This window comes from Musca domestica, unplaced genomic scaffold, assembly GCF_030504385.1.
Source record: "Musca domestica strain aabys unplaced genomic scaffold, Musca_domestica.polishedcontigs.V.1.1 3, whole genome shotgun sequence".
Lineage (NCBI taxonomy): Eukaryota > Metazoa > Arthropoda > Insecta > Diptera > Muscidae > Musca > Musca domestica.
This window is the reverse complement of record NW_026712299.1, coordinates 15,679,446-15,701,128: the sequence shown is the minus strand read 5'-3', so window position 1 is coordinate 15,701,128 and position 21,683 is coordinate 15,679,446. Positions and strand designations below refer to the sequence as shown.

Here is a 21,683-nt window from a genome sequence, read left to right as displayed (position 1 = left end):
GACTTAAACATTCTGTTAATATCGTCCCATAGGATTTTTATCAATATAGTCTGGTAAAAATTCTTACGTGGAAAAAGTCAACAATTTTTATTAGATAGAAATACACCGGCCAGACATGCAAGGTAAGACCTTCATTATCTAGAGATATTAAAAAAGGTCATCTAAATCGAAAGGACTATCAAGGAGGACTGAGTGGTATTCACTCTAATGCGGTCACAGAAGTCATGGAGGAATGAAGAGTGAATACCGTAGTCGGGAATCAACCCCCTTCTATCGCAGCTGAAGAACGAGAGCTGCCTCGACAAACCTGAGTAGTTTTAGTACAATGGAGGTCCGGATGGTGCAGCCGAATCAATTCGCATCCTACACACCTAACTCCTGCATCACTAAGGGCCCAACCTATACAAGTAGCTTTATTTTGAATTAGGAACTAAGACAAAATCAAAAAATTTAGGACATATCCTCGCAAATTATCTCTTTTATATTTGTTTAAGTTTTATTAGGTATCTAACACAATATTGTACGAATGGTAAAATTAGTGGATTCTTGTATGTTTTGAAACACTGATCGGTAAAATTTAAATCCTTCAATAAAGCCCTCAACCAGAACCTATTCAAATTCTAGACCATGATGTCCCAAATATTTGCTTAGCTTTATTTTGGTTGTTTCTTTTCAATTTTCCTTACCTGTTTTTTTTCTACCCTCCACCATAGTATGGAGGGTATATTAAGTTTGCCATTCCTCGAAATATACATTTTAGACCCCACAAAGTATATATATTCTTGATCAGCTTATAATTCAATGCCAATTTGGCGATGTCCGTCCGTCTGTGGAAATCACTCTATCTTCCGAACGAAATGAAGTAGGTTGATAAAATTTTACTGAAATGTATTTATGTCTGCAGGTCTTTTTGTATTAAAAATGGACCATGTAGGTGCACGTTTAAGCATAGCCCCTATACATGATTTAAACTATATTATTCACCGGAAATGTTTCAAATTTGGTATTAGAAGTTCGTAATGGATACTATAGACTATGACAAAATCCATGCCTTCGTATAGCTCCATATAACGATACCTCCCGATACTCGGTATTTTGATGATTTTAGCGACATTATTCACCGGAATTGTTTCAAATTTGGTATTTGAAATTCATAATGGATACTAGCCTATGACAGAAAATTGTCTGAGCAGATCCACATTTTGGTATAGCCCCCATATAATTGTACCTCCCTATATTATTATTATTATTCACCGAATTTTTTTTTTTCAAGTTTCGCATTTGAATATTTTAATAGCTTATGACAAAGGTTACCTATGCATGTCCACGACTTCGCATAGACTCTAATATAACGGCTACATTCGGTATTTTTAAGATTTTAACAAAATTTTTAACGGATTTCATTTTTTTGAAAATTGCCAAATTCGTTCCAAATGGTGTAGGGTATTAACTTGTTTTTAATATCCTCTCCGGATTAACACTACAATTTGCTGTTAATATCATCTAAATATATATTTGATTTAAACATTTGTCTTAAAAATTTATTCAACAATTAAAATAGAATTTTTTTTTTGTTTTCTTTAAAACTGCACTTTAAATATACAGAGAGTGAGATTTTGTATAAGTAGTATGTATGTAAGTATGTCTTCCGCACTTTATTCAAAAAGAAACCACAGTGCTGGAATGCTTTTGTCTTGTAATCGAAGTAGTTTGTTTGGTAATTGTTACAATAGAAGTACTTTTGGTTTTGTATCCATTTCATTTCCATTAAATCTAAATGCTTTTTTGGGTGACTTTTTGATTGAACAAGTGTGTGTGTGTGTGTGTCTGTGTGCATGTTTAGGAACTTATTGCATTTAGGGGTCGTTGAAATGTACAACCCGCCGTAACATTTGCATCCAACATACGTTGTCGACAATTAAAGGCCAAATTTGCTAATGCCTCAGCAGCATCCAGTTCATCTTTGTGATGTATGGAATTGTAAATATGTTCGTTTTCCAGCTGCTGCTGCTGAAGATGAGAATTTGTTGTATTTGGTGAATTTGTTATTTGTACTGTGGCTGGTGTTGTGGAATATAAAATTGGAACAACTGTAACCGAGGTCTGTTGCGCGTCGCCATTGTTTGGATTTGATACTGGAAATGATTTTGTTGTCGTTGTCACCAATAGAGGTTTTTTGTCATTTTTATTTCTATAATTAAATCAAATGGAAGATTAATTTTTTTAATTAATAAAAGGGAAAGCAGATTAGTTTACCTTTTACTATTCCACTCTATGAAATAGTTATTTTTATTTGGTGTAAATTTCGCTGCACTTTCCAACCACTTGGATAACTCGGCCCCCGATTTGATAATTGTTGTATTCGACCCATTACAATATACAGTGGCGGTGGCATGTTGAGGATTGTCTGTCGATGTTTGTTGGTCATTAAACCCAATATGGACCATGGTGGAATTAATGGGTGTACTATTGGTATCATAGGTATCTCTTAAATATTTTTCCATCATTTTTTGTTTGTATTTTGTTTTGGTTCCCACATTGGCTGCACTCTGTGTTATTTGACAACTGGCATTGGTTGTAAGGACATCAACCTCCCGTCCTATAAATAATTCACTGGGATCCTTGTGTAGAGCCATTGCATTATTTATGTTATAGATATTCGTTTTATGATTAACTCCCGTCATGTGAATGCCTCCTTCCTCGCCTCCAAAACCACTACTTATTGTACTGCTCCCCGTACCATTACGCTCGGTGGTGTCTGTGGAACCTCCACTCGATCCATCTATATCACACATTGAATCTAAATCATCATCTTCATTCTCATTATCACTACGATGATGATGATGACGTCTATACTGCTGTTCTTCCTCCTCCCATATACTATCCTCAGATGATATACTAAATTGTTCGACATTACCTTTGGCATTTGTATTGTAGTTTTTTATCAGATGACCCCAGGATTTTTTTGATTTTTCTCTTTCGGCATTTTTAAGTTTTCGACGCCAATTGGCAAACCAATTGCAGATCTGTGTGTACGTCAGGCCAGTATCAATGGCCAAGCGTTTTTTCTCATCTCTACTGGGGTAGGGATTTTCACGTCTTCGAACTAACCATTCTTTGAGCATACGTTTGATTTCTGGGGTAAACAGACGTTTGGCTGCCCGTGGATAATGAAGATCATCTTCTGGTGGCCAGGCACGTCTGAAATGGAAAAGGAAACCAAGGATTATAATTGTTGTAGGGAAAGATTTAGAAACAAACAACACAAAAAAGCTTAAAATGGTTCAGGCATATTAGTTCGATCACGGAGAATGAAATACAACTTCTCAAACGAAAGGGTCTATTAGTTGATCCTGTTAAAGCAATGTCTAGCAAGGATTAAGACACAGAAACTTTAAATATAAAAGATCCTTCTAGTAAGCATAACAATACTTTTGATCTGTTCCAGAACTGCAAGAATGTGAAACTTTTTAGTATGATAACCGATTTTCCCCTAATGATATCGAAAAAATTGAAAAATTAGTAGATTCTTGTAAGTTCTGGAACAGAGCATTAATTTTAAAGCAAAAAACAGCACAAATTATTTTCAAATGCAACAGCAACAATAACAAAACATTATTATAAACAAAAAAAAAAATCCAAAATATGATCAATGTCTCGTGACCCACCTACTGTGACGACGATTGCGTTGTGGTCGATTTGGTTTCTCCATCATTGCAATCTTTGGAAAGTTTCTTATTTGGCGAACTTTAAAAAATTAAAAAAAAAAACAATTATTTTTTTATTATTAATTTTCATAATTTATGACAAAAACATTAAAGCTATTTCCCCTAGGTGTTAGAAAAAATTATAAAATTTTCACTGAATCATTTTTTCATTTTCTTTCTAGACCAAAAAAAAAAACATTTAACACTTTAGAAAATATTTGAACAATAAAAGAAAAAAGGAATCACCATAAAAAGATTTCAAAACTTCGCGTAGGTGGTTTTATTTTGATTTTCATCAATGCGACTATGTGTATGTGCTCAAATGAGGGCACTTATCTCTCATGCTGCTCTCCAAACAACGGAAAAAGAAAAAAAACTTCCACAGCACCCCCTAACAGTCATGTGAATAAGGCAGCCACCAGTTGTAATTAAGACTACACTGGTCTACAGGGAAAATTTAACCAAATCTACAGCTAATATTGTGAAATTTTAAAATTATGGTGTTTTTAAAAGTCATTGGGATTTTTAAAAACTTTCTTAATCAACTTTAAGATTATCCGGACCATCAAGATTGATACATTGGACTTTTTTTATTTCATAGAATAGAACATGGAACAGAAACATTATTGTGAATTTTTAAGGACTTTGAGGATCATCAGAGCTTTATTCGTAGATTTTAGAAGAATACTTTACAAGGAACCAAAAAAAATCAAATGGTTCACTTTTAAGGAATATCTTTTAGAAAACCTTAGGAACTGAAATCGTGAAAATGTAAGCATATTTACCCAAGTGTCAACAAATGAGCTAAAATCGGGAAGTTTAAAGAATAATTCCTTTTTCGTTCCATAATTGCTGGAACGCTACCATATTTTTCACCACCATGTACGCTACAATCGTTGATTTTTATACCCTCCACCACACATAGTATGGAGGACATATTAAGTTCATCATTCCGTTTGTAACTCATCGAAATAGGAATTTTAGACTTAACAAAATATATAAGCTCGATCAGCGTAACATTCTAAGACAATTTTGCCCGTCCGTCAGACCGTCTGTTGTAATCACGTTAGAGTCAAAACGAATAAAGATAAGACGCTAAAATTTTGCACAGATCAGTCTTTTGTCGGTCCACGATATCGTATAGACCCCATATAACGGTACCTCCCGATATTTGGTATTTTGATGATTGTAGCCAATTTTTCGATGAAATTGTCTGAAAATTCACAAAAGGAGTTCGATCCGAGTACTTTACCCCCTGAAAGAATATTGTCTAGATAGGTCGATGATATCGTTTATCCCCCATATTAAGGTAAATCGCTATATTCGGTATTTTGATAATTTTAGCTATATTTTTCAATGGAATTTACTTGAAATTCATACTAGAAGTACTTTCTTAGCACTATACTTCATGGAAGAGAAATATCTATATAGGTCCATGATATCGTATAGCCCACATACAGCGGTATCCCCCGATATTCGATATTTTGACGATTTTAAGGACATTATTCACCGGAGTAGTTTCAAATTTTGTATTTAGAATTTGTAACAAAATATTGCGTATGCAGACTCATGTCCATATAACTGTACCTCCCATATTCGGTATTTTCATGATTTTAGCGATATTATTCACTGGAGTTGTTTAAAATGTCGTATTTAAAGTTCCTAATGGGTACTTCAACCTATAACAGAAATTTGGCTATTCAAGTCCACGCCTTCGCATAGTCCCCATATAATGAATGGTACCTTCCTAAATTCGGTATTTATACGATTTTAACGGCATTTTTCGTCGGAGTAGTTTCAAATTTCGTATTTGAAATTCGTCCAACAGCCTGTGACAGAAAACTGAGGATGCAGGTCCACGCCTTCGTATGGCCCCCATACATAGCATTATTTACAGGAATTGTTTCAAATTTCGAATTCAAAATTCGAATGTAGACTGTGAAGGAAAATGTTCTATTCAGATTCAGGTGTATATAACCCCTATATAACAATACCTCCCTATATTTAGTATTTCGATGATTTTAGCGACATTAATTACCGGAATTGTTACAAATTTCGTATTTGCAGGTCGCAACGGATACTACAGCATGTTACGGTAAATTGTCCATTTAGGTTTTTAGGTGTTCGTACATGGGGCTGTTCTATACCTATTTGATATTTTGATAATTTTAGTAAAATTATTCACCGGCATTATTTCAAATTTCGTATTTGAAGTTCGTAATGGGTACTACAGCCTGTGACATAAAACTACGTACGCAGGTCTACATCTTCATAGAGCCTCCATATGGTACCTCCCTGTACTCGGTATTTTTATTTTCTTTAATTTCCAAGTTCCTTCTAAATGGTGGAGGGTATTTAAATCCCGGCCAAACTTATTGCATTTTTACTTATTTTTTTTTTAATTGTTTCATTCCCTCATGTTTAGGAAAACAAAAAATCGACCCCCCGTTTTCTTGACGAGTTTTTTCCTTGTTAGCACTTGTAATCTTTCTTTTTGCAAAAGAGTGGTAGGAACATTTCGCATGGTATCCTCACCAAACGTTTGCTCGGTTACTGGACTTTTTGTTAACTTAAATATGTTTATAAATAAAACCCCAAAAAATACTATTTTTGAAAGTGTGTTTAGGATTCAAGGAACTGATTTATATGTTGAAGAAAATATAGGATGTATCATGGATTCATTAGACCTCAAGTTAATGAAGCAGTGGCCCTTTTACTTTTTTAATTTTTTTCTTTTGTTCCCTCCCCCATTTTGTAGCACTGTGTCTGAGAATGAGGTGTTTATAGTGGTAACACAAATTTCTATTCCAAATATTGAATGTTAAATTTAAACAAAAAATACAAATCTCGAAAATATTTAGACTCTTTCCGCAATACAAAGAGCAGAAGAGAATGGCAAATGTTTACTAACGATTTTCATGTTTTTCAATATAAACAAAGAAGAAGACAAATGTTTAAGAAAAAAAGTTTAAGAAGAAAACATGTATTTTGTGATCTAAATTCAAATGGCAAAAGAAAAGAGTAGCGAAACAAAAAACATGAAAAGATAATGAGAGAATGTGAAAATGTGAGGAAAACCACCTTACGCTGAGAATAATTTTAAAAACTATTTTAGATCTGATTTTTTTGTTTCGTATCGTTTTTGATGACATTTGTTTTAGTGTCGTCGTTGTGTTTTTGTTTAACGATCGTTCTATTAATTCGTTTGATGGCCTTCTTTCAGAATGAAAAGCGACATAATGATGAACAGAAAAAAAATACATGAGCTGATAAGTTCAGGGCCTAAAACGTATATACATACATACATATGTATTTGGAACATGTTATTTTAATGATATCTAGGGGAAATTGTGAAAACCCTTTTTATACCCTCCACCATAGTATGGAAGGTAAATTATGTTTGTCATTCCGTTTGTAACACCTCTTGATCAGCATAAAATTCTATGTCGATTTATCAATGTCCGTCCGTCTGTGGAAACCACTCTAGCTTCCGAACTAAATGGAGTAGGTTGATGAAATTTTACTCAAATGTGTATTATGTCTGCAGGACTTTTGGTATTGATAATGGTACCTCCCTTTTTCGGTATTTTGGTGATTTAAGCGACATTATTCACCGGAAATATTTAAAATTTGGTATTTGAAGTTCGTAATGGGTACTACAGCCTATGACAGAAAATTGTCTGTGCAGGACCACATCTTGTTATAGCCCCAATTCACCGGAATGTTTCAAATTCGGTATTTGAAGTTCCTAATGGATACTACAGCCTAAGACAGAAAATTTGGTATTTGAAGTTCGTAATGGATACTACAGCCTATGATAGAAAATTGTCTGTGCAGGTCCACGTCTTCGTATAGCCCCCATATAACGGTACCTCCCTGTATTCCGTATTTTGATGATTTTAGCGACATTATTCACCGGAATTTTCTTTTTCAAGTTTCGCATTTGAATATTGTTATCGCTTATGACAAAAGTTGCCTATGCACGTCCATGTTGTCGTATAGACCCTCATATAACAGCTACATTCGGTATTTTTAAGATTTTAACAGATTTTTTTTATCGGATTTCATTGTTTTTGAGAATTGCCAAATTCGTTCCAAATGATGGAGGGTATTCAAAGTTTGACCCGGCCGATCTTACAGCTTTTTTACTTGTTTTATATATCTTTAGGATATCGGCAAATAATGCAACTATTTTTTTATTTATGAAAATAATGCAAATACTTTGTTTATTCATGTTTTATTTTTTCCGACAGAGACGAATCCTTTTTTTAAACGTTTTTTTATATTTTAACGATAGTTGCTAATAATGCAAATGTTTTTTAATTAATGAGTTTTGGGCTCTGAGCCTACCGGGAGCGTGCATCTTTGCTTTTTCGATGGTATTATATTTTTGTTATATATATTCACACTTTTTTTTTTTTTTTGAAATAAATTGGAAATATCTTTTGTGTAAAATTGCTTTTCGAACAATAACTCACACACTAATGAAAAGTGTGCTGGAATTCACATTTCCCACCTGAAAGTTTATAGCCCATGAGTTACATATTTATTGCACTATTCTTATTTAAACAAACAAAAGAAACAATTATTAAAATATATTTTGAAATAAAAAATACATATATTCAATTAAATCAGCTGCATTTCGTTTCGTATTTGAGGAAGTGTTTTCAGTAAGACGAAGGTGATTTTTTTTTGTTTGATTTCCTTTCTTTTGGTTTTCAATATGATTTTTATTCTGAAATTTCTTTTCAATAAAATGACATTGACCAGTCACTTAGGATAGTCATGTTTTTTTCCTGTTTATTATATAATGGACATGTATGTACATAAAAAACTCATACTTGTCATGGTGTTTTTGTTTAATATTTTTTATTCAAATTTCAGTATTTTTCCTCCATAAAAAATCTTTTGTAACACACACCTTATTGGATTTTATCGTTTCACTTAAAACTTTTCACCCGTCATATAAATTATGTTTTTTTTTCTTACAAATTTATTTTCTTTTATATTTTTATGTTTTTTTTTTTTTTTTGAAAATTTTCAATTCCCAAGAAAGCAACCGTTTGGTTCGACAATCACAATCAGACTACTCGCCACCAAGATTTTCTTGTATTTTCAAAATATTTTCTTTTGTCCATTTTTTTGGTTTCTTTTCAAAAATTCGTACAACAACAATGAAAACACACAAAAGAAAAACACTCTCCGTGGTGATCAAGAGGAAAACAATTTCACGTTGTGTTTTTTTTCAATATCAGTTTTTCTTTTTTTTTTTAAAGATATTCGAATAGATTTTTTAATGATAGATCTTCTCCCGTGTATTTAGCAATCAGATAGTCAAGCACATGCACACATACATATGTGGGTGGGTATGTGCACATGTACATTAGGTGTACAATTTTGAGGATTAATTTAAAATTGAAGAAAATTATTTAAATTTGGAGATCCCTAAGAAATCGGACAAAATTCTTGCAATAAGAAGGTCCTCATATCTATAGGTATTCCCAGGGGTATATAAAGTTCGTCATTCCGTTTATAACTCATCGAAATAATAAATTTAGACCCCACAAAGTATATATAGATATTCTTGATCAGTAATTTATAATTTAATAATTTATAATAAAGCCTATGACAGATAATTGTCTGTGCAGGTCCACGTCTTCGTATAGCCGCAATATCGCGGTACCTCACAATATTCGGTAGTTTGATTATTAAAGCTAAATTATTCACTGGAATTGTTTTAGATTTCGTATTTGAAGTCCGTAATTTATACTACAGGAAAACAATTTCACGCCTATGACAAAAAATTTTCTGTGCAGGACCATGTCTGCGTATAGCCGCAATATAGCGGTACCTCCCTATATTCGGTATTTTGATTATTTTAGCTAAATTATTCACTGGAATTGTTTCAGATTTCGTATTTGAAGTTCGTAATGGATACTACAGCCCATGATACAATGATATCAAGGTAGGGCTATGATACCATATGATTTTAATTTTTTATTTTCTTGACTTAATATGTCATCTTTATTTGTTTATGTATGTGTTTTATTTTCAATAACAAAAAAATTGTTTAGAAAATATTCAAATTCGGGTGTTTTCAAAATGTTTATTTCATCGTATGCATCAACAAAATCTAGAGTTTTTGTAGCGAAATAATCCTTTAGAGATATATAGAACATGGTTTTGAAAAGAACTGTTGACCTTTCATTCAGTTATCTCGGTTTTCAATTATTTATTCAAAATAAATGCAACAAGTTGTTTGATTTTTTATTGTTTTGATACTAATTCTGACATTACAAGCCAAACAGGTAGACCTCTATACTTGCAATTTTTTCAAAGTTGGCCTACCTTCTATTCATTGTACCATGCTACAGCCTATGACAGAAAATTGTTTGTGCCTGTCCACGTTTTGGTATAGCCCCCATATAATGGTACCTCCCTTAGCTACTTTTTTACTTGTGTTATGAAAGATATGTAGATTTTCTCATAGAAGATCTATACATTTACTCAAAGAATATCTAGAAAATATATAAAATATTTTTAGATCGTGACATAAAAGTGCTTAAGACATTTGTGGAAAAGTGCACTTAACATAATACTCTAACATTGTGTGTAATCTGTAGTATTATTTTTTTTTGTGTGCGCCTAATGTACACACCTACAAGATCTTGTTCGTAAAAGAAAACTAAACAATTATCAATAAGAAAAATCTGAAATAGGTCAGCGAAATAATGAACCAAACTGCAATTTTGGTAATGATTTCCATTATAAGTGTGTGTGTGCTACCATTTGTATGTGTGTGTTTGGAATGAAATCTTGACTTTTCAATAACCGATTTTTTAAATTTCATACAAAGTATGATTAACATTAGACCCCACGTATTAGTGTAGGATATAAACTTTGGGTGATAAAATAATTTTTCTTTCAGTAATGACCACTTTCTCTCTCTCACACACACACTTACCCTCATTTACTACATTTGTTGATGATTTTGACCATGATATAATTTAAAATGTGATTTTTGTTGTATATTTCGTATTTGTCACAAACATCACATGCAGAAACAACAAAAATAAACTAAGATGTGTTAATCTATGTCTTCTATTTAAACAATAAAAACAACTTGGAGAAATGGTAACTAAACAGTTAATCCTCAATAAATACGAACAGTAGAATCAACGAAGAAATGATGGAGAGGTAAATTATTAGAACAATTATTTTGATTAAAAATTTTAACCCTCCAACTCTCTATGCAAATCCCAATACTTGCATCTGTGCTAGGTCAGGTGAGACAATATTGGTCCACTCCATCAAGTACCTCTCCACAAAGGGTCAAAATTTTGAATAATTACAACTCTTATAAAATGTGATGTAAGAGTCCGATTATCTTCAAAGTACACACATCCGTCCGTCTGTCCATGTATTTTTGTAAACAAAGTACAGTTCGCATTTATTGCCCTATCCAGATGAAATTTTGCACAAATCATTTGTTTGGCCCAAGGACGAACCCTATTGAAATAATCGGTCAAAATTTAGATATAGCTCCCATATATATCTTCGTCCGATTTGCCTTTTATTGTGCACCAAACGTGTAATATCAGTCCGAATAGTATGGATTTTTTCACGTACCATCAGATTGCACCTGAAAATAAGTATGCCAAATTTGATCGAAATCGGTTCAGATATGGCTATAGCTCCCATATATATTGTTCATCCGATTTGTTATTTTTGTTATTTTTGTCCAGCCGTAATATGCACTCTGTAACAACAATATTTGGGGAAATATATCAAATACAGCTCAGAAATACATTTGCTAAATTTTATCGAGATCGGTTCAGATTTGGATATAGCTCCCATATATAACTTCGTCCGATTTACCTTTTATTGTGCCCCAAACGTCTAATATTTGCCCAAATGGGATGGAATTTGGCACTTACGACCGAATTGAGTCTAGAAGCTAGTATGTCAGATTTGGTGAAGATCGGTTCAGATATAGCTATAGCTCCCATAAGTAATGTTCATCCGATTTGTCATATTTGTTACCCACAGCCGTAATATGCACTCCGTAACAATGATATTCAGGGAAATATATCAAATACAGCTCAGCAATATATTTGCCAAATTTTATCGAGATCGGTTCCGATTTGGATATAGCTCCCATTAATATTTTTATCCGATTTCAAATTAATTGTGCACAAAATGGGCAATACAAGTCCGAATTTAAAAGATACAAATTCTTCGGCATATTTAGGCTGTTGAACTTTAAATTATAATTATAATCATAGCGTGTATGATTGAATTCTCCCATAAAAACTTTTAATTGTTATGCGCAGCTCTACTAAATTAGCAAAGTGGTGTAGGGTATCATAATTTACGACTTATTTACTGGTTTTTATTGATAATATGACAATCGTTTATTTTATATTGAAGAACTGAATTATAAATTTATTTCACGAAATTAATTACAAATTCGGATTATGTATATTGTTTTTAAACTAAAATGAAGATGTCATTGTAAAAAAATGCAGTGAATACCAGTTACTTTTAAAAAAGCTTACCATATCTCTGCAAAAAAAATCATATATTTTAAAGGAAAGACGTAATAATGAGAACCCGATACTGTGAACTTTATACTTCCATTTCCTAAAGTAAGGGATAACAAAAGTGGAAAGATATAAGAACGGGCCATAGACTTTTAAACATGCAATACTTGGTTTTGTTTATTTTACTTTTTTTTCACAAAATTGAATACAAGATAGAAGGAAAATATTGTTTTATTCCACAATATTATTTTATCTGGCATTATTTTTAAAAGCAAGACCTTCAAAAATTGTACTATTAAATGCTTGATATAAATGTGTACAACTCATAACACTAATATGATGTGTAAACTAGCCTTAAGATATCGAATGTTTAATTTTACTGCGAATTTAAGCGTATATTAAATGTTATATACCAACACCTAATTAATATTTCCAATGCATTATTCTAGTGCTACCTGTTGCCGAGCATGAGAGAGTACAGTTAAATATTTCGTTTTTCATATTTCAGATTGAAAAAAGTGCAAAGAAAATACATTTATTTGTTTTTCGTGAAAACTTGTTGCTTTAACCCCACGAAAATAAAAATAGATCAAAAAAATTCGATGAAGAAGAAAATTCGCAGAGGAAATTACAATAGAAGAAATAGCAATAACAGCAACAAGACGAGGACAATTTCAATCAGAACAAAGAAAACAAAACAAGAAAATAGAACGATCTAAATGTATAGATAGATAGGTAGGTGGTGGTGGTATAAGCCAACTGTGTACATATGTATGACGGAATAACATGAAAAACAACATGACAACAGCAACAAAAAGAAAATTATGTAAAGACGTGCAATTAATCTCGGCAACCACTTGAGAGAGGATGACAGTCATTCATGAAATTCTATAGGTTTGTTTAGTTTTATAAATATATGTGTAATTGTTTTATCTTTCTCAAAAACATTTATCAATTACATGACACCTACGTTAAACGTTCTTTTGTGGCTTTGCACTTAATTGAAATAAAACATAAAAAATACTAATTTTATTTAGGAAAAAACATGAATATCGTGCCAAAACTTGTTAACCAAAAAAATGTTGTGCGCAGAATCTTATATCTATTTTTCGTCACCTATTGATACATAAATACCAATCCCCTACATTTCACTTAGGGATGCTATAAGTTATCCATTAAGTTATCTACTTAGTTGAATTTTTTAAAAAATAATAGATCTCTTGTTGAAGATTTTAATGGAATCGTTGACATATTTCGTAAGTAATTAAAGATTTAAGTATTTAAAAATTGTGATTGTTTGTGGGTGCTAGACCACAAGTAGGCCGATATCTATCATCTTCACATCATATCTTGTGTTAGTAGAAATATTGGGATATGTGAAGTTTTAAGAGAGTCGGATGCTTATTTCACATTTTATGAGAGATATAATTATTCACAATATTGACCCTTTGTGGGGGAGGTATCAAAAGGTGTGGACCGACATATTCCATCTTCACACCAGATCTGATGTTAGTAGAAATATTGAGATATGTGAATGCTTATTGCTTATTTCACATTTTATGAGAGATATAATTATTCAAAATTTTGACCCGTTGTGGGGGAGGTACCAGAAGGTGTGGATCGATCTCTACCATCTTTATAATAGATCTTGTGTTGATGAAAATATTGAGATGTACCAAGTCTGAATGGAATCAAATGTTAATTTCGCGTTTTAGGAGGGAGGGGGAGGTACCAGAAGAAGTACACCCATCTTCATAGCAGATCTTGAGTTAGTAGAAGCAATGGGATATGTGTAATATGAAGAGAATCGGATGCGTATTTATGATTTTATAATAGTACCAGAAGGAATGGTCCGATCTATATCATCTTCTTTAACAAATCTTGTGCTTATAGAAATATTGAGATGTGCCAAGTCTGAATGGAATCGGATGTCAATTCGCGTTTTATGAGCTTCATGAATGTTCAAAATTGACGCTTTGTGGGGGAGGAACAGAAGGAGTGGATCCATATATTCTATCTTCACACCAGACCTTGGGTTGATAAAAAATACTGTGATATGCATAATTTGAAGACAATCGGCCTCTTACATCACATTTCATAAGAGTTTTAATTATTCAAAATTTTGGTCCTTTGTGGGGGAGGTACTTGATAGGGTGGGCCGATATTGTCCATTTTCGTACCTGACCTAGCACTGATGCGAATATTAGGCTTTGCAAAGTTGGAGCAAAATTGGATTACCCTTTCTCTTTATGTGCAGTAAAATATTTTTTTTTTAATGTTGACCTTTATTGGGTGTGGTACCAGAAGGAGTGAACCGACACTGTCCATCCCCGAACTCGATCTAAGTTTGATAATAATATTACGATGTACCGATCCTAATCCTAATTTTTTACACTTATTTATTTAATATCAATTCACATTAGAGCTTTTTGTCGGGTTAACTTCATGAGGATTTATTTGACGAATATGAAATGGTATTGGCAATCAAAGTCTACTGAGTTTAGTAAATCCGGGAAATGTACTATATGCTTTCAGTGGGAACAGAATTCCGCTCTGATATTCATAATTACGTTGATTTTGTCATGTAGCTAGACACTAAGTCGTTATTGACATGACACAGTGCCTGCTTATACTCATCTAAAGAATTTTCAGAATTCATGTTTTTTTCTGGATCGTAAAACGATGACATTTTATAAAACAACAAACAGTAGTGGTCTTTTGGTGATATTTTTAAAAACAACAAATGAAAAAAACATAAAACTGTTTAATAGTTTTTTTTTTCTTTTGGTCACACATTCGAACTTTGAATTTGTTTTCTAACGTCAACGATTTTCAACACAACCGAATCCGAGAAATGTTCATAGGTGTCCAATGCTCAATTGGAAGAAAAGCAACGACATGATTGGTGGTGACATTGTGGGTGGGAAAATGGAGGTGATGAATATTTTCAACAAGAATCAGACGCACACAATCATTGTAGAATAGAGTTCTGTGTGTGCAGGAATGAGGGCGATGTTTTTACTCTTAACTGTGAAATGGAAGAGTGTGTTTTTGTTGGATTTGACAATTTTGTTTGTAATTCCTCGAAATGTGGATAGGAGAAACTGTAATGAGTGTGTATTTGTGCATAAACCATATAATGGGCTACATGTATTTAAAAGTACATCTGTAGTTGTCGCTGTAGCAGTTTTCTAAAAGTGCTTTATTTAATATAAAATCGACCTAAATTGCATTATCAGGACCATAAGCATTGCTAGAGAGATTCTTGAAAATATATTAATGCAATATTTGGCAAATCACAAATATAGTCGAAAGTGGCGCCCGACGTCATCAGCTGATTTAAATCTCCAATTGAGCTTCATAAACTATTTCAATGAAAGCTGGTTCTAAGTTTTTAACTTCTTAAGGAGTGATTTTTTAACCATATAATTCATCAGAATAATATATCCATAGTTTGGTCATTTCTGTTTTTTTTTTTTTTATTTAAAATACCTTCGGTGGAAACATCAACACTCCCAGTTGCAGTGTTAATTCGTTTCCGATATTTACATCAAATAGAATACGTTTTCTTCTTAGAGAAGGGCATGTTTGGTGGCACTTAAATGTGGGCTATCGTAGATGTCAAATATTTGACACACGGAGAACATATCATCAACAAATGATGTCGTTCTTTTTTTTTCGTTTTCAACGCTTTTGGGGTGATCAGCCAAAAACAGAAATAAACCAACCAACACGAAATCATTTAAAAAATGTGAATGTAGGTGACGTCTTTATTTTTAGACAAGTATTTATGAGGATCTCAATACACAATATATGCGCTTATATGCATGTATTCGTTTGTATACATGTTAATATATGTAGTTGGATGAATATACTCAAAAACTCATGTTTTACAGTGGTCCAAGGTATTAAAAATTAAAAAAAGCTCGAAAGGAGCCGATCTAATTATGAGAGATATAATCATTCAAAATTTTGACCCGTTGTGGGGGAAGTATCAGAAGGTGTGGTCCGATATATTCCATCTTCACGCCAAATCTTGTGTCAGAAGAAATATTGAGATGTTGGAATTTTGAAAATAATCCTACGCTTATTCCCCATTTTTAGGGCGTTTTGTTGTTAAACATTTGATCTCTCTGTGGGGGAGGTACCAGAAGATCGTGTGAAATTTTAAGAGAGTTGGATGATTATTTCACTTTCTTTGAGAGTTTTGTTTTTCACAATCTTGAACCCTATGTGGGGACGGTACTAGAAGAAAAAGTCCTATTTGTACCATCTTTATAACAGATCTTGCGTTGGAAATATTGAGATGTACCAACTCTGAATGGAATCGGATATTAAAATTCGCTTTTTATGAGTTTCATGGACCATCACAATTTTCAGCCTTTGTGGGGAAGGTACCAGAAGGGATATGTGAAATATGAAGAGAACTGGATTCTTGATCGTTTTGGTTTCAAAACTGTGGGGGAGGTATCAGAAGAAATGGCCCAATATCCACCATATTTATAAGAGATCTTGTGTTGATAGCAATATTAAGATGTGCCAAGTCTGAATGGAATCGGATGTTAAATTCGCGTTTTATGAGCTTCATGGATATTGAAAATGTTGACCCCTTGTGGGGCAGGTACAAGAAGGAGTGGAACGATATATTCCATCTTCACACCAGACCTTGGAATAATAAAAATATTGTGATCTGTGTAATTTGGAGACAGTCGGACTCTTATTTCACATCTTATAAGAGTTATATTTATTTTAAATGTTGACCCTTTGTTGGGGGTACATAATGGAGTGTTTCGATATTGTCCATTTTCGCACCTGACCTGGCGCTGATGCAAATATTAGGATTTGCAAAGTTGGAGCAAAATTGGATTTTTCCCTCTCTTTATACGCAGATTTTTTTTTTTCAAAATTATGATATTTTTTGGGGGAGGTACCAGAAGGAGTGGACCGATATTGCCCATCTCCGAACTGGACCTAAGTTTGATAATGATATTACGATGTACGAAGTTTGGAACTAAATCCGATACTCTCTTCGAGAGTTATCGTGGCTGGCTGCCAGGCAGACGGACGAACGGATCGGTAAATCGACTCCAAATGTCCTGAAACGGATTTGGTCCAAAGAGACCTAGGGTCTAAACCCGTTATTTCGATGAGGCACTTTTGGCCGTATATATATACCTTATCTAGCCATATTGCTGATGGTATACATCTGCGGCAACATTGACTGACACGTTTTAATTATAAATAAATAAAATTAATACATAAATTTTATAATGAAGAAGATGATATATATCTGCCTAGACCTTCTGGAACCTCCCCCCAAAGGGTCACAATTTTAAATGCTTATATCTCTAATAACTTGCGAAAAAATCAGCGATTCTATTTAAACTTTGTGCATCTAAATATTTCTCTCAACGAGAGATATGGAGTTTATCGGCTCTCTCCTTTTCGTACCTCCCCCACAAAAGTTTAAATTTTTTATTGACAATTATTCCCATAAATTGATAATAGATGCCTCACTTTCTTTACATTTTGGACATACTAATATTCTTATCAGTATGGCCAGATTGGGCACGTTGTAACATTTATATCAGGGTTATTTCAGATGAGAAGTGAATATTAGTCTGCTCCTTCGGTATCTCGTCCAAAAAGGGTCAACATTTTGAATAATCATAACAGATGTCAAAATATATTTTAATAAAATGACATAGTCTGAGGTTATGAATCTGTCGTCAAAACCGACTGATACTTTTTAACTTATTTTTTAACTGCTTGCCCAAACATGAAACCCGGGAAGGAGAGAAAGAAGTGTTGCAAGTGATCGCAAGACTAAATTCATAAACAAGCAAGAATTTTCAAATTCTCAGTGAAAGGAACTATCAAAATTTCTCTCGAGTAGATCCAATTTGTAGAAATGTTAACAAAAAATAATTTTTTTACAAATGAACAAATTCCAATGATTCCGGTTTGAGGTATGTATCGTGACTTTACCAAATATTTAAAAAATATTTGACCCTCAATAATTTGCCAAACACACCTAGTGCCTTCCACCAAAGCACACAATAGAAGAGAAAAAAATTTTCTTTCAAATTTAACGGAATATGTTTTCACAATTCAAATCTTTAACGGAAACCCGCACACAGCAACCAACTGGCCGAAAAGTAAAGAAAACACAGCGTGTTTTTTTGGTTTGTACCTACCGAACAATGAAGAACGGTGTCGGCGAGTCCGAAACTGGCTGTGCCTGGCTGGCTGGCCAGTGCACACAAAACAAATTTCGTAAAAAGTAGTTTTTTAAACTGTATTTTCAAGAAAAAGGAACCTTATTACTACCAGGAGAGCAGCTTTTGTGGGTCGGATGAACTCATGTATACTCGGGCACTGGGCTAATGGTAATACAGTACGAAAGAAGCACAGCACAGCGAGCAAACAATACCGCGCAAAATATAATACAGTCCGCCGCGAAGCGTTGATGGTGTGTTGGTTGTCATGAACAAAAAAAAAAAAAAAAGAACGAGAGGTAGCGAAATGAAATCCAACCGATTGTTATTTTTTCCCCGTCATCCCATCCTCATCATGAGTGAATAGCGTAAAGTGAAAGAGACGCGGATACTTTTAAGTTCATATGTCCTCGACTCGTTTGTCGTACCCAAATAATACCTAGCACATGGAAGTGAAAACAAGTCCAATAGTACTAGCTTCCTTCTTCTTCTTCGTCGTCGTATTAAGTGCAATAGGTTGGTTGTACTTACTCCTCTAGCAAATACAGATTGAGTTCGAGTGGACTTGTTTGCTGCTGTGTGTTGTTTTCGTTTGGAGGGGTATACTGTTGTTGTTGCATTTTTTCCCACTAGACAAAGTGAGCGCACACAACTCGAACGAGTTTTCTACCGCACTACCGAGTTTACATTGATTAGGCGAGCAGAAATATTCGTTGGCTGTTGGACAACAACAAGTCGCTGGCATAAAATTATATACTCATCTATTTGTGAGTGGGAAAACAACAACAAAGACAAGAGGATGCAATCAGCTGTTCGCTTTTTAATACTGTTTCGAGTGGAACGAGGGTGATGGAACTAAGTTGGGAAAAGTTGAATTTTTAATTTGCTTTTTAAAAAAAATAATGTAAAAATAAAAATAATGATCTTCCAAAAAGGTGAAACATAAATTTATAGCCTAATTGGAATTAAATGTTTTTTTGTACGTCTTTTGTTTGGTGTCGCGGCGAGGTGTTGCAGACATTTGTTAAAATTCAGACGAAAAATAATAAAACGGTTGCACTTTTTAATATCAGAGGAGAGGAGGGTAGCAGCCAAGTTGCCGGTGTCGGTGGACAGGACACCACGAAATACCAAAATAACAGTCCTGGGCGAAGTTGAAGAAAAGAAAGTTCTGATTTCTATGTGACTAAATAGTCTCCAATCGAAAAGGAGTTTGATTTCAAAGTTACCATTAGAGTTATCCAACATAGACACTCTTCCCTAAATGTTCGAAGGCAGTGTTTTATGGCCTACAAGTGGTCTTTACTATCCTTTTTATACCTTCGTTTACAATTTCTCTGTTACAGAACTAAGAAGAATAAACCAGTTTCGTAATTTTTTCGATATCATAAAGGGATAACCTATCGCAGTAATTTGTATACCCTCCACCATAGTATGAAAGGTATATTATGTTTGTCATTCCGTTTGTTACACCTCGAAATTTAAATTTTAGACCCCACAAAGTATATATTCTTGATCAGCATAAAATTCTATGTCGATATAGCGATGTCCGTTCGTCTATCCGTCTTTGGAAATCACTCTAGCTTCCGAACGAAATGATATATATTAAATGTCTGCAGAACTTTTGTTATTGAAATTGGTTCATGTAGGTCCACGATTTCGTATAGCCCCCATACAGGGTGAGATGAAAAAACTGCAACAAAGTCAAATGCCATTATTTATACATTTTTTTTTTAAATTTATTGAATGAATGCAAAAAATGTCGGAAATAGCATCAAATTTTATAATAAGCTTAGATTTGTTCGAATTGGTCACCTTCGGCACGTATTACGGTCTTCAAACGGCCAATGAAACCGTCACACACACTGGGCCGGTATTTCGGCCCATTTCCGGCGAAGCGCTCGCTTGAGGCGATCGACACTTCAGTATTTTTGTAGGGCCAACCTTGCTTTCCAAAATACTCCAGACACAATAGTCCAATGGATTGGTATCCGGAGATTTTGGTGGTCATCGTGCGCTGGAAATGAAGCGAGGCACCTCATTTTGTAACCATTCTTGAGTGGCGCGTGCTGAGTGCGATGGTGCTGAATCCTGTTGGAATGTCCAAGGTCTGCGGCCAAAATGTTTTGCGTGCCCAAGGCTTTAAAACACCCTTCAGAATATTTTCGCGATAATTTTCAGTATTTATTCATGAACCGTGATTTATACTCCCCGTTCCTGTGTTCTCTGTTTCCAGTAACCCAGAAATGTACTTATCCCCGCATTGCCTTCGCAAAAAGTTATGTAAATAACAGCAGGCCAACACTACTGTTTCCGCCTTTTCTGGTGACAGTTGAATCGCTCGTTGCAGAACTCCAAATCGAGAAACCAGAATCCCAAACACATTTTTCACAACTCTACGAGCTCTGCTTAAACGGTAATTAAAAATTCTTTTCTCCGAGCTTAAGCCAATTTGGGAAAGCCAATTTGGGAAAAACACCTTCGGATGACCAAGCAAAAATGGCTGAGGTGTACGCGGTAAAATTGAGAAAAATGACCCCAGAGCAGCAACTCTTTGCTGATCGTTTTATTAACGACATTCTGTACGAGGGTCTAATGGGGCGTATCCACGAAGAATTCTTAAATATGGTCAGGGATTGGTAACTCCGTACAATCATCCGGGAAGCGATTCGTGTATTTGCCGGTACAAAAAAGACAGGAGCAGCATATGGGTGGTATAGAAAACAACAACCAAGAAACAGCTGCGGCATACTTCATGAACTTTTCGGTGTCTTAATATTTAACTCTTAATATTTAGCTTATTTTATTTATTTTTAAAGCTTAAATAGAATTTTTTTTTTACTACACTGTATGTAATTTTTTACGTTTTATAAAAATGTTAACTTAAATTTTAAAATAAAAATAAAAAAACAAAAATTTACCTCAATCCAATTTTTTAAGCAATTAATAATTGTCTCGCATGTTTCCATCACGATGTGTCCAATGGCTTGCGGTGAAATTGCACTGACAAATTTTAGGTCCTCGAAAGAGTTTCCAGTTGCCAAAAAACGGAGGGTGATTGATAAACGTTGGCTAGGCGGAATAGCGTCCCTCATAATAGTGTCCTGTTTCTTTTTATGAAAGGAGTCACCAGTCCCAACAAATCATCAAAACATTGTTCATCCATCCTAAGAAAATTTCTAAAATCGTCTGCGGATGAGTTTCTCAATTCATCC

At 33.9% G+C, this 21,683-nt stretch overlaps 1 protein-coding gene across 1 annotated transcript; it reads right to left on the bottom strand.

The window, feature by feature from the left end:
- Positions 1-1,514: 1,514 nt before the first annotated feature.
- LOC101895148 (uncharacterized) lies at positions 1,515-8,751 on the bottom strand. The gene is made up of 4 exons (XM_005185186.4): positions 8,629-8,751; positions 3,669-3,747; positions 2,257-3,201; positions 1,515-2,191 (listed from the first exon to the last, which is right to left on the bottom strand). The coding sequence occupies exons 2-4, from the start codon at positions 3,713-3,715 to the stop codon at positions 1,840-1,842; spliced, it is 1,344 nt and encodes a 447-aa protein (XP_005185243.1). The 5' UTR covers positions 3,716-3,747; positions 8,629-8,751; the 3' UTR covers positions 1,515-1,839.
- Positions 8,752-21,683: the final 12,932 nt, after the last annotated feature.